Consider the following 16,136-nt stretch of genomic DNA (forward strand, 5'->3'; position numbering starts at 1 on the left):
AAATTAATCCTGTCCCTTTAGGAAAGATCTCCAAATATCAACTCGTTATGTGAATAAACGACACCAGTCACAGAATCAACCTCTTCCATTGAAACCTCTCCACCACCATGGGCGAGACCAAAGAGCTAGACATCAGGGACAAGATTGAAGACCTGCACAAGGCTGGAATAAAAATTCTAAAATGTTCATTTCTTTGTAAGGGGGTAAATTTACAAAATCAGCTTGGGTTCAAATAATAATTTCCACCAATGTAAATGTGGTAGCTTAGTGGTTACGGCATTGGACTTTCGGATTCAAAGGTCATGAGGTTCAAATCCTGGCCAAACCAAGATGCCACTTCTGGGCCCCAAGCAAACCTTGTTTAGTTGTATGATAAGCTCTGGGTAAGGGCCTGTAAAAATAAATGAGAGTTGAGCAGCACTAGATGATGTCTAGTTGATGTTCAGTTGAGCAGCACTAGAATGATGTCACAGTCCTGCTCATGCATGCTACTAATATTATTCAATCCTCTGATTAAATCCATGCTAATGTCTAGCCCCTTTGAAGTTCAGGGGCACCAGTGATCTTTTGGCACAGATATCTTATTATGTAGGAATCCAAAGCTGATAAATTGTCTTAAAGCTCTCTTAGAGCTATGTTGATATCCCCTTCTGCTGGGCATTTCCCAACTGACTAATAGCCAACATCTGAGCTGGCTATGAGACTTGCAGAAGTATCTAGGAGGGAGCTGAATTTGGCCTTTATTAACCACAGAGGCCACGGCCAGGCTCCAGAGAGTCTGTGATATAAAGCTGGAACTATGGGCTTCAAAGCTTAAGATCACAGTGAATGCAAACAAGTGACTTGGACTGGCCTTGTGCATGCCAATGTTGCTCGGAGCAATGTTCCAGAGGCTCATCAGATGAAGTGCTATGTTCAGGCACACAACAGCAAAACCAGTATTGCACTTTTGAGTGGCCACAACCTGGCAGTTAAATTCTCTCAGGCTTGAATAATAAATATTTTTACATTACATTTATGGTATTTGGAAGATGCCCTAATCCAGGGGTCCCCAAACTATGGCCCATGGGCCAAATACGGACCCTACACCTCCACATTTGGAACCGGCCCTCTGAAAAATGCCATATACATATTTTGAAAATGTCATTTTTAATGTTTTACTCATATCATATTTGTATTTCATAGTTGTTGTTTTTTTTATCCAGTATCTATTTAAAAATCTATGGGTTGATTAATTGCTTATAAGCAATTACAATCCAATTTAGCTATCGGTAAAATCCTCTATTGGTCGACCTCTAATTACTAACATAGCCTAATTATTTGTTAGATTCACCCATTAACCATATGCATAAGTAAGTAAATGTCATAATGCTCTTTTAATAGGCTTTATATCTATTGAAATGTTGGTCATTTGTGTGTACAGTGCAGAACAAAATAAGAAACTAATTTAGCATTAAGAGGCAAAATAAATACATTTAAACTCATAATAAATTCTCCACAGTAATACTGGTAGTACAGTAATACTGTAACATTTTCTGTTACATACTGAAAAAGAAAAGAAAAATGATTTGGCCCCTTACAGAAAAAAAAAAAAAGGTTTAAGGTTTAAGGTTGCCTTAATCCCAAGCAACTCGCAATTACTATTACTATAAAACTAAGCGGTTAAAGGCCTTGCTCAAGGACCCAGCAGATAACAAATGGCTTAAACTTGAGGTTTTACTTCACATATAACGAATATCTAATTATTTGCTATCAATTAATCATGGGTGGTGACTAAACTGCATAAACTGATATTTGATGTTTTGGAGCCTGGTTACATTTGAGCACCATTGAGAAATCCAAAGAAAGTTATTTTTGCTGAACAGAAGGATAGATCTTTTGGTTCGAACAGTGGATTCTACTGCACATGTTTCTACAGTGGAGAGTGGTCTTTGTTGAATTTTTAAGTCTGTATATTAGGATTGTTCACATCAGTGTGTCTGGTGCTCCCTTTGTGCTCTCATTGCTCTGGAATGCTGTTTATTTTAGGCTTGCCTCTTCAATGATAGGAATTTTGAGTCTTAGTGTCGACTCTCCCTATTTTCTATACAGGACAGATTAATAGTACTAAAGTAGCCCATACAATTTATTGTCGTGTGCTACAACTTTCTTAAAGCTGTTTTTTCCTTTTAGAAATAAAGAGAAGCACAATAACAATTAGATTGTTTCGCTCTAGTTCTTCATACCATTTTTTGTTGTTATGACAGCATGATGACTGAGTGGTGGCTCAGTTATTAAGACATCAAGACTTCTGATTGATAGGCAATGAGTTCAAATCCTAGCACCACCAAGCTGCCATTGTTGGGCCCTTGAGCAAGGCTCTCAACCCTCAACTGCTCTGGTGTATGAATGAGATAATTGTAAGTCGGTCTGGATTAGAACATCTGCCATTTATCATAAATAAAAGTTACAGCTGAAGATTCTCTGTTCTACACAAAACTTCTACAAATTAGCTTACCATTAGGTAGCTTCAAAGAGATTGACCCCTTAAAATGTAAAGTGTCACCAATTCACATAGATCCAAACAGTCATGCCGAAACTCGCCATCTTTACGTCTTCACAAAGTCCAGACCATTGTAATTACATACATTTTAGTTTTGTATTACTATTTTATATGGAGTATTATGTATATTTTTACTATTGGCTAATTAATCAGTTATTGGAAACCACGATTGGATTTCCCATACACCTTTCATCGTGCAGCCCCATTAATCACAGATGAGAGAAAAGCTTTGGTTTCTTCTTGGTAAAGATGGTCCAATGTCTCAATATAAACACTCAATATAAACAATCGGTACTCCTCTGACAGCATTTCAAGGTTTAGAGAGAGAGAGAGAGAGAGATATAGATAGATAGATAGATAGATAGATAGATAGATAGATAGATAGATAGATAGATAGATAGATAGATAGATAATATATACACAATATATATCAGCATCTTTCTCTTATATTGATGTATTCTTGATAATATAATACCTTGTAATAATAAAAAATGTCTTTGTCTTCTTCAGCGGTCAGTCTGACACGGTCAGTGCAGGGAGGAGATTTAAAACCAGGTATCCAAAATTGTCACACACACACACACACACACACACACACACACACACACACACACACACACACACACACACAAGTTAAATTCAGTTTTACATAGTAGCTTTAGAAAAATCAATGGTTTACAGAATACATTTTGAATTCATAAATTAATTCCTGTAATACTAAGTGCAGCAGTAGCAATAGACTTAAACACAATTAATTTAATAAGAACAAGTGATCTTAAGAGATAAAGAGGCTTCCTCTACTTCAGTGGCTAAAGTTTTCAGTTATTTTCACTATGAATAATGCATAGATTCTGTAGTTTAGATGATGTGATAGTGGTGTCTGTATTACAGCAAGCAGAAAGCCACTGCATAATGAACTCACCTTGGCTACAAAGAAATGCCAATAGTGCTGCTATTGTGGTCGAATGTTTACCTTCTTATGTTCGGTTATTGTGTATGTAATATCCATTCGGTTCATACTACGCAATATACAAGGGACTTGTATAAAAAAAATTCAAAAAGAATAAGTTAATTATACTCTGAACTGGACTTTAGATTCACTATATGGACAAAAGTTTTTTTGACAGCTGAGCATAAGATTGGTTTTAATTACGTCTATGTTTTCCCGGGGGATGTTCCACTAGATTTTGTGGAGATTTGTGGATTCATTCAGCCACAAGGGCGTTAGTAAAGTCAGGTACTATTGTACTACGGTAAAGTCAGGTATCGAGCTCTATAGCAGAAGATCTTCCACGTACATCCAACGCATGTAAAGCAGATCTTCCTGGTGCTGACTTGGTCATGCTGGAACAGGTCTGGGTGTCCTAGTTCAAGTGAAGGGAAAATGTAATGCTAGGACATCCAAAGACGTCTGATAAAATTGCGTGCCTACATCTTTGTGCTAACTCTTTCTGGAAGAACCTCATATAACTGAAAAGGTTGGGTGTCTTAATACTATTGTCCATATATAGTATCTTTTCTCTGACAGAAGTTCCCAATAACCAATGAGTATATACATTTACCATACTACAAATCCATAACTACATTTTTCCCCCTTTTTTGTAGTTTCAAAATACCTGACTCTCCTTATAGAGATACATCCAATTAACAACACTAAGGTTATAAAAGCTGTGGATTGCAAGGTCAAAGTTCAGGTAGGCTATATTATATACATATCTAATTATTCATTATTCACTGTCACTTTACACACTCACACATTCAATGACACTTAGGTCATTTCACTCTTTTCTTTCTTTCTTTTTGAATTGTCTGTTGCACTCTGTTTTTTTATGTAGCATCATCTGTCAATATCGTATTTATTTATTTAAGTTAAAATTATTTACTTACATTCAGTTTTTTTTTTTTTACCCCACCACTACTGTTTGTAACCTACTGTTGCTGTTGTAACACAATCATTTTCCTTATGGGATCGATAAGTATGTCTAAGTCTAGGCTGCAGTCATGTTGATGAGCATATCGCAGTTAGCATGTGATAAACATTTTTAGGTGGCAAATAAAAAAAAAATAGGGAATAGAAAATGTAAGGTTTCTTCCAACAGGGGACTTTAAATTGGGTAAGTGACACAATGTCACTTTTGTGGTGGGTGGAAGATTTACCAGCTGATATTAGCAATATGCCACACACCACCTGTGGAAATCAGGGTGAATGCTTAGCTAGTGGAATAGTATACTGAGACAGTGTAATGTTTTCTTGAACTAAGGTTCCTGGCTTTAGATTATGGTGAGCCACCAGGGAACACAATCCCCAATGGCTCAACAATTGTGGTTTTTGTGGTCTGAGCGTCCTGCTTCACTTAGAATATCATAAAACGGTACTCTCTGCCAATCAGTTACCCTTATTTGGTTGAAGGTCCCGGAGAGTTTCAATTCACGTCTGCTCCAGAGGGAAGTGCACAAGGGGAATTCCCATTAAAAAAAGGAAATGAACAATCATCACAGTCATGTGCCATTGGTCAGGGAAATGCTCAGGTTCTCTGCAGTGTCAGAATTACCCACCTATGTGGGAGAAAAGAGAGACATAGGGAGGAGGAGGGATCAGGGGCCTGGATTCAGGGGACCAGTTTTGGAGTTCAAAGTTGTGAGTTCAAATCCTTGCCGCATCGAGTTGCCCCTCCTGGGCTCCTGCGTAAATTAGATTAAAAAAAATTAATAATAAGTCACTCTGGATGACGGCGTCAGCTAAATGCTGCATCTGGAGTACCCATTGGTTGGACCAGGCTCTGTTGCACGTGCCACAGAGCCTGCCACATAACCTATGCCCTCTTTATTAGAGGTGGACTGATTAATTGGTTTTGCTGATTAATCAGCATCTATAGTTGATTGCTGGAACTATCGGCTATCGGCTAAAATACATCCCAATAGTTTTTCCGGGTTGAGTTATACAGTATGAGAGCGAATCACTGAAGCCATGGTCTGTTTATTTGTAGTTTTTTTTTTCATGCTTATTTATTATATTATATTACATATGAATACATGCCTTTTATTTTCTTCAGTATTTAATAACAATATATTCATATTTATTTTATTTAGCAAATTTTCATTATGTATTACTGTTTTAAATGTTATTTTTATTACAAAGTTAACTACTATTCTAAATTTTTTTTCCTAGTTATTATTATTTTTTTTTTTTTCACACTATCGATTTTAAAAACGAACCAAAGTGTGATCCAACCTAGCTATCAGAATCGGTAAAATTGGTTGACCTCTACTCTTTGGGTGATTAAAATGGGCTTAGTTTGGATCCAGTCAAGTTCATCAGTGTAATGTAATGTAAACATTCAGGTTTACAATAAAGTTAGCGCTGTTGCTTTCCATTTGCATTTGATGTATAATCCAGTGCAGAACATTAGGGTAAACCCTATCACAGTAAAACATTTTAATGTGATAGAATAAGCATAGACATATAAAATTAGGCATCTGTTGTTATTGTTTAGAAGGCATGAACTCCATCTAAGTTGAAAGACGTTAGTTTTACAGTGTTTGTTAAAAAAGTTCAGTAGCATGTCAAATCCGAGTTAATGCTAAAAGTTTTTAACATAAGTAATAAAAGTTGTTTTGCATAAAACTATGAAATTAACTTTTTGAGTGCATCTAAAAGTAGCAGATTTGTTACTTATATTTTTCTCTTTTTTTCTGGTGGAATTTTCCACTTTTACCTGAATTCTCATTCTTAGGACTTGGCCAACCCTGCTAACAGTAACACCAAAATCCCTCTGGGTTAGTATTCCCTCGGATTGATATTTGAGGATCATTTTCATGCTCGCCAACCTATTCAATGAGCCCCCTGTCCTTTGGATGGGGACTTTTTTACTTGGAACAAACCATTCCCTGCAAGATGGGTTTCATCATAGGGTACGGACGATCAGTCAAAATAACTGTGTTGCTTGGCAGTGAGATTTCCCTCTAAGGGGAAAAGTCAAACCCTGACCATGCCAACGAAATGCTTCCAATAGCATAAACAGAGCCTGGGATTTCTTTCATTTCTCACCTCTATGTGTAATGTGTCGATGTAGACTTTATATGTAGTTTGTGAGATAAAATATATAAGTGTGAACTGTATATGTTTTTTCCTTTAACCGTATTGCAATTTAGGAAAGTGTTGATAAAGTATTTGATTAAAAGTCTTTTTTATTTTCTTCAGTTTCTGTATCCACACTTGTCACAGAACTCGGTGCAGGAAAGCCATTTGTTGGTGGCAGCAGAAGATGGCTGTATGTATCGGACCAGTGTATTTGTAAATATTCCTATTTGCTACAGTTTGTCCGTTTATTAATAGTTTTTTAGGGCTTTAGAGCTTTTAATATATTTTCAAATGAAGAAGATGCTTTTAATTATACATGATGTTTATACAAATTATGGTTCTAAGTTTACTATTGTAAAATCCTGTGTTTTTTTTTTTTTTTTTTTTTTACATACCTGTTTTAATCAATTTTTTCCCATTTTTGTCAAGATATTGACCAGTACCACATCCAGCTGGGGAGGCAGGAAGGCTGTAGAGTTGTAAGTCTATATATTGCATTTCATAAATATAAAAAAAAATGCACCATACATTATATGACAGAGTATACAGACATATGGCTATTAAACAATGGGCATTAATATAGAAAAGTTCCCCCTTTTGTTAAAAAAACAGACTTCACACTTTGGGAAGGTTTTTGATTAGATTTTGGGGCATGGCTGTGGAGATTAATAATCATTCAGCTACAAGATCGTTATTGAGATCAGGAACTATTGGATGAGGAGGTCTCTGGTTTTCAGTCTGTGTTCCAGTTCATCCACAAAGGCTGAAGAGCAGTTGAAGAGGTCAGGGCTCTCAAGTTCTTCTGCTCCAACTGTCACACACCTTATTTTTAATGGAGCTTGCTTTGTGTACAGGATCTTTGTCGTGCGGGAACAGTGTTTGTTAGTTCCAGTCCGTCCATCCATCCATCTATCTATCTATCTCTCTCTCTCTCTCTCTCTCTCTCTCTCTCTCTCTCTCTCTCTCTCTCTCTCTCTCTCTCTCTCTGGCAACATGATATTATACTGGTTCTCACCTAAACAGTCGTAACCCCAAAAAACATCTTGTCTCGTGAACCTTCAATTGGTGAGTGTACAGAGACAGAGCATTACAATAAAAAAAAAAAGACCAGAAAACGAATGAACACTAGTACAGTAAGGTAAAAGTGTGAATCCTCTTACAATCAATATCCCAAATATTTACAGTACATTTTGCGGTTGAAAGAAATTCAGCCTTGAGCATTTTTAATAATTGTAATTCAAACCTCAGTTTACATCAGGAAATACTGAAACCGTGTGCCGTCATACTGACAACATGACTAAATATTTCATTTCTGAACAATGACAAAAAGATTTCTGATGGCAATGAGATCTTCTTTCGCACTTTACCCTTCTATCACAAATCACTCCTGCTATCACTCTTCTCCACCCACTCCACCCTGCCTGCATTTTTTTCTTTACTCCTCTAACACAATCTCCATTACTTTGCACTGTTGACCCCAGGTACCTAAACTCCTCCACCTTCTCCACCTCTTCTCCCTGCAACCACACCCCTCCACTGCCCTCCCTCTAATTCACACACATGTACTCTGTCTTACTCCTACTGACTTTCATTCCCCTTCTCTCCAGCGCATACCTCCACCTCTCCAGGCTCTTCTCCACCTGCTCCCTACTCTCACCAAAAATCACAATATCATCCTCAAACATCATAGTCCACAGAGACTCCTGTCTGACCTCGTTCATCAGCATGTTCATCAAGACTGCAAACAGGGAAGGGCTCAGAGCCGATCCTTGATGCAGTCCAACTTCCTCCTTGAACCAGTCTGTCCTCCCTACTGCACATTTTACTGCTGTCACACTGTCCTCATACATGTCCTGCACCACCCTCACATACTTCTCTGACACACCAGAGTTCCTCATATAATACCAGGCAATGAGATGTTAATTGATGCAAATACTTCTTTTGAGAGATGAACTAAGGATTTTATATTGGGTTCAGAATACAAGTAAGGACTCGGTATGATTTTTGACAGGATTACGAAAATGACAATCCTGAAGGCAAGTGCTCTGGGACATAAAATGTTCTTCAGTATGACGTGTCATTACAGTTATTGGTAAATAAACTCCTATCAAGGAATGTTAGATTTGTGTCAGCTCTTCCCTAGTAATGTTTAAAAAAATACAATTCAGACAGATACATTTCACCAGCTTCTTTTAATTATTTAATTTTGTAGATTTTGCTTTCACCTCCCTCAGTATAACACACAGGCACATCAGAACTGAATGTATTAGTTTTGAATATACCACACATTCATTTTTAATGAAGGAGAAACTTCAGTTAAAATCCAGTTAAAAGATGCTTTTACTATTCCACTCAGTCTGACGTTTTATGATTCGCTGAGAGTGTTTGATTTTTCCTGTGACAGGTGATGCAGAACACAGAGCATCTGGTGAAAAACAGAGTGACGGATGATTTCTGCTGGGCTCAGTGGGACTCTGACACCCAGAGACTCTTCTTCCTCACGAGCAAGGTCCTTTTATTCCATCTCTTTTAACCATTTGGTGCTCGGTTTCTGAGACATAGTAGACAGTCAGCATCTATGCTGCTTTTATCTATGCAGCATTTATGCAAACAGATGTAAACAGATTCAAATCACACATGAGGATCGCCTGGACTGTTCAGTGTGACACACCGACAATGATGGTGATGTTGTGGATTGTTTTTTGATGGTCATCATGCACAAAATGGCGATTAGTTTCTGGGTATTGAGCTCATTAAAGATTTTCTTGATCTCTTTTCGAATTGAACAGAAATTTCACGTTTGCTCTTTGTTCTAACTTGCTGTCCATGATGACATTGCAGATTTGGTAACACATGTGGTCAGAACAGCACCAGTTGCACAGCTCTCAACGTACACATGATGATGTCTTTTGGCACACTGACATATGAAGGTCGGCGCTCACTGTGCCTTGTGCTGCCATCTGTTGGCGTGTTACAGAACTAGACTCGAAAACTTTTGATAACACCTCTATAAATCTTTTTATTGATATCCACATGAATTCAAACAACTTCCACTTCCACTTCACATTTACACACATCTTTACCAAAAATGCTGATAAATGAAGCCTGATCATTGGTAAACTAAGACTTACAGTGAGGAAAATAAGTATTTGAACACCCTGCTATTTTGCAAGTTCTCCCACTTAGAAATCATGGAGGGGTCTGAAATTGTCATCGTAGGTGCATGTCCACTGTGAGAGACATAATTTAAAAAAATTAAAATCCAGAAATCACAATATATGATTTTTAAACTATTTATTTGTATGATACAGCTGCAAATAAGTATTTGAACACCTGTCTATCAGCTAGAATTCTGACCCTCAAAGACCTGTTAGTTTGCCTTTAAAATGTCCACCTCCACTACATTTATTATCCTAAATTAGATGCACCTGTTTGAGGTCGTTAGCTGCATAAAGACACCTGTCCACCCCATACAATCAGTAAGACTCCAACTACTAACATGGCCAAGACCAAAGAGCTGTCCAAAGACACTAGAGACAAAATTGTACACCTCCACAAGGCTGGAAAGGGCTACGGGGAAATTGGCAAGCAGCTTGGTGAAAAAAGGTCCACTGTTGGAGCAATCATTAGAAAATGGAAGAAGCTAAACATGACTGTCAATCTCCCTCGGACTGGGGCTTCATGCAAGATCTCACCTCGTGGGGTCTCAATGATCCTAAGGAAGGTGAGAAATCAGCCCAGAACTACACGGGAGGAGCTGGTCAATGACCTGAAAAGAGCTGGGACCACCTTTTCCAAGGTTACTGTTGGTAATACACTAAGACGTCATAGTTTGAAATCATGCATGGCACGGAAGGTTCCCCTGTTAAAACCAGCACATGTCCAGGCACGTCTTAAGTTTGCCAATGACCATTTGGATGATCCAGAGGAGTCATGGGAGAAAGTCATGTGGTCAGATGAGACCAAAATAGAACTTTTGGGTCATAATTCCACTAAACGTGTTTGGAGGAAGAAGAATGATGAGTACCATCCCAAGAACACCATCCCTACTGTGAAGCATGGGGGTGGTAGCATCATGCTTTGGGGGTGGTTTTCTGCACATGGGACAGGGCGACTGCACTGTATTAAGGAGAGGATGACCGGGGCCATGTATTGCGAGATTTTGGGGAACAACCTGCTTTCCTCAGTTAGAGCATTGAAGATGGGTCGAGGCTGGGTCTTCCAACATGACAATGACCCGAAGCACACAGCCAGGATAACCAAGGAGTGGCTCTGTAAGAAGCATATCAAAGTTCTGGCGTGGCCTAGCCAGTCTCCAGACCTAAACCCAATAGAGAATCTTTGGAGGGAGCTCAAACTCAGCGACAGGCCAGAAACCTGACTGATCTAGAGAAGATCTATGTGGAGGAGTGGGCCAAAATCCCTCCTGCAGTGTGTGCAAACCTGGTGAAGAACTACAGGAAATGCTTGACCTCTGTAATTGCAAACAAAGGCTACTGTACCAAATATTAACATTGACTTTCTCAGGTGTTCAAATACTTATTTGCAGCTGTATCATAAATTGTTTAAAAATCATACATTGTGATTTCTGGATTTTTTCTTTTAGATTATGTCTCTCACAGTGGACATGCACCTACGATGACAATTTCAGACCCCTCCATGATTTCTAAGTGGGAGAACTTGCAAAATAGCAGGGTGTTCAAATACTTATTTTCTTCACTGTAGCTCTAAATTACTGTAATTCCAGCACCACATATCAAAGTGAAGTTTATCTTTGATCTCCCAAGTGGCTTTAAGGTCAGAACATTGCATTCATTGATGTCTTTTCTACGATCATTTAAGTGACTACATTGAAATTGTGACTCTTTTTCTGTTTCAGGAGAAGTACATGCTGAAGTGTGTACAGTTTTTCCCTGATCACAATTTTGAGATTCTGGTACTGATTCTGGTTGATTATTGTCAGTTTCTTTAGTGTTGCATTTACTGTTTGATGCTTAGTGTGATTTTAATGTCTTACGGCAGTTCATACTCCCATTGGAGTTACCCAACGGTTCTTTCACCTCTGTGAGGTAAGCAGGCCATTAGCTAGCAGTATTGCTTTTAATTATACTTAATGCTCAATATAAAACAAAAAAAGTGCATTAATCGGTCATTTGCATGTTTTGCTTTGTATAGGCTTATTAATTTTGGACACGATCACTACCAAGAGCAGGAGAACAAGGGAATGAAACTGACAGTATTTACAGACAAAACTGGCAAGTCATTTCATGCACTTTTTTCAACTTACAAATTCAATAATGGTAATAAATCATAGTACGTTGGATACTTAAGTACATTTAAAGGTAAATACCTTTATACTGAAGTAAAAGTCTAAAGTGAGCACTTTTACTTTACATGAGTAATATTTTACAGAGTGGATCTCTTCTTTAACTCAACTACATGGTTTGTATACTTTGTTCACCACTGCCTGTATAGTTACACATGATTTAACATAGTCAGTGTAGCTTTATATTCTTGACTTACTTGACTTCATCAAATGCAATTAAATTCCAAAAATGGCAACTGACTTGGATATTTAATCAAATATTTAATGTAGAACTCGCATTATGTTTTAAAACCGTAACTATCACAATGCAAAAAGTAGTGGGTGTCAGGATCTTCCAGTTTCACGGTGCACGCTTCCAGGTCTATGACCATCTTACCATTTTTCCCACCTGTTATTTAATGACACAAAAGACATTTACTTGGTGCCAGATTATCTCACCAAATATACAAGTCCTTGAGATAATTCTTGCCACCCTGTATGCTCTGGTTACTGTTACCAGTCACTCGGATGCCTGTTTTGCCCTGCCTGCCTGTCTACCGGTTTTGGACTTTGGACTGTCTTTTGGATTTTGTGTTTTTGCTCTGCACTATATTTATCAGCTTGCTGTGCTTGATTTTTTTTTTTGGACTGATTCTGATTCTGCCTCTGTCTCTGTTTCTCATTGCCCTGTTTGGCGGTATTTACATTTTTGGACCTGTGTTCAGACCCTGGACTGTTTATTGGACGGTGTTTTCTCCCATTGCTCTGTCTGTTGGCTATTTTTGAACTTGTTTTCTCTGCTTCCTCCCTTTATTAAATATTATTAAATTATACTCCAGTCTGCGTCCTGCTTTTGGGTTCTCCCAGTCTCACTCTGACAGTAAATTCTCTCCAAAATATGGACCTTGTGGATGCACCAGAAAGTTGGACTTGCCCTGCTTCAAAGAGGCAAGTCAAGGACACAACAAAGGTGGTTGAATATTTTGAAGCTCAGCCCCCAGCAGACAACAGAGTATCTTATGGCACTTTATGCCCAGTCTATGGCACGCCAATGTGTCCTTGACAACATCTTGAGACGGCTGTACCTCCAACCTATAATCCACGCTGGGGGTGTTTCCCAGCTCCAGAGCCCTGCCGGGCTTATGGTTCATGCTCAAGGCCCTACAGGGGAAGTCACCCAGCCTGGGATTTCTGCCAAGAGCTTTGCTCAGCCTTTCTGCCTGGCTGGGGGTATCGCTCAGCTCTCCTGACCTGCCAAGATCACTGCTCTGCCTGTCTGCCCTGCCGAAAACCCTCCCCAGCTCATCAGCCCTGCTACTCCAGAGTCTCACAGAGGGCGCCGCTCCACTCCCTGTTCACCACTGCACCCCAAAGCCTTGCTGACTACGTCGCTCTGCTCCTTGGTTTATCCAAGGTGTTTGCCTGGCCCCTGGCTTTCGCTAACATCATGGTCTCTGCAGAGGGCATCACTTTTCGCCTGTCAGGATCTTCTGGTTTCTTTGTGCACACTTCTGGGTTGGTGGCCATCTTGCCATTTTTCTGATGCCACCCGTTATTTAAGAACACAAAAATTTAAGGACACATTTACTTGCCAGATTATCTCACCGGTTATACAAGTCCTTGAGATTATTCTTGCGACTCTGTATGCTCTGGTTTCTGTTCCCAATCTCTGTCTCAGACTCCTGTTCTGCCCTGCCGGAGTGTTTACTGGTTTTGGACATTGGACGTTTTTTGTGTTTTTCTCTGCCCTATATTGCTCAACTTGCTCTGCTTGATCTTTGGAACGTTTCTGATTCTGATTCTGCCTCTGTTCCTCATTGTCCTGTTTGCCGGTATTTGGATTTTTATTTGAAGCTCTAGCATTTACTAAACACATATCTTTTGCTGTTTTCCCTACAGGGATCATGTGTGTGTGTTACAGCCATCCTCTACATGGCACTGAGGATTACACATACACTATTGCGCTTGTGCACAAAGGTACGAAAACGGGTAATTATTTCTAAATAAACTCACATATTTGTTCATGCGATAATGTTTTTGTTTCTTGCGCAGGTTTCAGTAAAACCTTTACAGTAGCACCTCAGGAAACCATTCTACCAGGCAGCGTGTCGAACCTCCAGCCACTTTTCATTTCTGTGGGTAAGTGCAGGAAACTGATGTTTATAAAAAAAAAAAGAAATAGAAAAAACAAGTCCAGTCACATACCTGCATCAATCATGATTTTATTGTTTATTTTTAATTTTCTTATAATGAATAATATCTAAAACTTTGAACCCACAGGTCATTATGTGGTAGTGTATGTACCTGGACACTTCCTTCATCTGATCAACTGCCGGCAGCAAGACCTGCTCTGTCATAGCCTATTCCTGTCAGGTAAGTCATGTCTATAGCCATTTTCACATTAGACATGGTCTCAAAGCGGCTTTACAGAATTGAAGAATTAAGGTGAATCATGTGTTTATCCCTGATGAAGACTGGGGTAACTGTGGCAAGGAAAAACTCCCTTAGATGTTATGTAGAAACCTTGAGAGGAACCAAACTTAAAAGTGGAAAGCATCCCCATTTGAGTGACATCACGAGTGTGATTATAAATCCTAAAGCGATACAAAACACCAGAGAATGAGAACTAGCATGAGGACCGGAGTGTAAGAATGTCCTTTCTACAGTCTTATACAGTCAGTTGATGTTTTCGAACCAGGAACTACTGAGCAACTCATAAAATAGATCAACATTTGAGATCAACATAGATCCAACACCAGCTTCTCCATGCCAGAGCCTTTAAACACTCAGGTCTAATGTCCAAACTCCACATGAAGTGGAATCCAAATGGTGCTGGTACGTCTGTAGATGGTTCGGGATGTTTGCGGCATCTACTTCTTTAAAGGTCCACAATCTTCATGAGGTGGGCCACGATTGTAGCTGGCGCAACCTCAGGATGCCTTGTAATGGGTGGAGAAAGAGAAGCAGTGGAGAGAAATTAACAAGCGCAAGATGATGATGTGCATTTAATCAGATGTACTGGAGCACAAGGTGATGATATGTGATGTGTGTTATGTGTAGAACTCGCAAAAAATATACGACTTTAATCTGCACTTAAACTGGGAGAGTGTGTCTGAGCCATGAACACTGTCAGGAAGACTATTTTAAAGTTTAGGAGCTAAATGTGAGAATGTTCTACCACCTTTAGTGGACTTTGCTATTCTAGGAATTACTAGAAGTCCAGAGGTTTGGGATCTTAAGGAACCTGACGGATTGTAGCGTGTTAGAAGACTGGATAGATACATGGGAGCCAAACCATTTAGGCTTTTGTAAGTAAGTAGCAGTAGTTTGTAGTCGATTCGAAACTTAACAGGTAGCCAGTGTAGAGGTGATAAGATTGGGGTTTATAAGGTAAAGAACTCAGCTCTATTAAATATAAGTGGTTTTTGTTTTATAATTCTTACATTCTGTCTACATATCTGATCTGTGGCTTGAAGCTTTAACCACTAAACCACCAACTACATTACAACTACACCACTGCACCACAACTACACCAACACTTTTTCACAACTACACCATATCTACACCACCAATACACCACAACTTTTAAATTTAGCAGACGCCCTTGTCCAGAGCAACGTACAAAAGTGCTTTGAGTCTCTAGCAATGAATAAATATACACTGGTATGCCAGATTACAAACTTAATATAAGTCAGACTATAACTCTTGATTTTTACAAAGCACAATTGGAAAGTGCTAATTTAAGTGTTACACAACTACACCACCACTTCACCACAACTACACCATATCTACACCACCAGTTTACCACAACTTCACCACCACTATACCACATCTATACCACCACTCCAGCTGCTCTGTCTTCAGCTTCTAAACCTTGCAGTGCAGAACTGATCACTCACAAAGGAGGTAACAGTGACTGATCATATTACAATAGGAAAATAAAAGCCCACTGTTTTAGTAAAAAGGACCATTGATTGAACACAATTTCTTAATTATAATCATCATTACAAATTTAATTCAAGTATATTTCTGTATTGCTTTTTACAATGGATATTGTATCACAGCAGGTTTACAAAATATCAGAGTTATAGAACAAAATCCATTTATATTTAATAGGACTGTTTTGCTAAGAATCTGGTGATATGATACGTATCACAATACAGGGGATGCGATTCGATACATTGCGATACTGTAAGCAAGGCAATATA

At 38.8% G+C, this 16,136-nt stretch overlaps 1 protein-coding gene across 1 annotated transcript in view; it reads left to right on the plus strand.

The window, feature by feature from the left end:
* Window positions 1–16,136, plus strand: part of gsap (gamma-secretase activating protein) — a 41,189-nt gene that overhangs the window by 8,170 nt on the left and 16,883 nt on the right. Inside the window, exons 5-15 of the mRNA XM_083546246.1 lie at window positions 3,053–3,097; window positions 4,148–4,236; window positions 6,744–6,813; window positions 7,053–7,102; window positions 9,028–9,132; window positions 11,503–11,559; window positions 11,646–11,692; window positions 11,799–11,878; window positions 13,828–13,905; window positions 13,981–14,067; window positions 14,209–14,301. Of these exons, the coding sequence (XP_083402372.1) occupies window positions 3,053–3,097; window positions 4,148–4,236; window positions 6,744–6,813; window positions 7,053–7,102; window positions 9,028–9,132; window positions 11,503–11,559; window positions 11,646–11,692; window positions 11,799–11,878; window positions 13,828–13,905; window positions 13,981–14,067; window positions 14,209–14,301 (801 nt within the window). The remainder of the gene's footprint in view (window positions 1–3,052; window positions 3,098–4,147; window positions 4,237–6,743; window positions 6,814–7,052; window positions 7,103–9,027; window positions 9,133–11,502; window positions 11,560–11,645; window positions 11,693–11,798; window positions 11,879–13,827; window positions 13,906–13,980; window positions 14,068–14,208; window positions 14,302–16,136) is intronic.

This window comes from Silurus aristotelis (genome assembly GCF_946808225.1).
Source record: "Silurus aristotelis genome assembly, chromosome: 7".
NCBI classification, from domain to species: Eukaryota; Metazoa; Chordata; class Actinopteri; order Siluriformes; family Siluridae; genus Silurus; species Silurus aristotelis.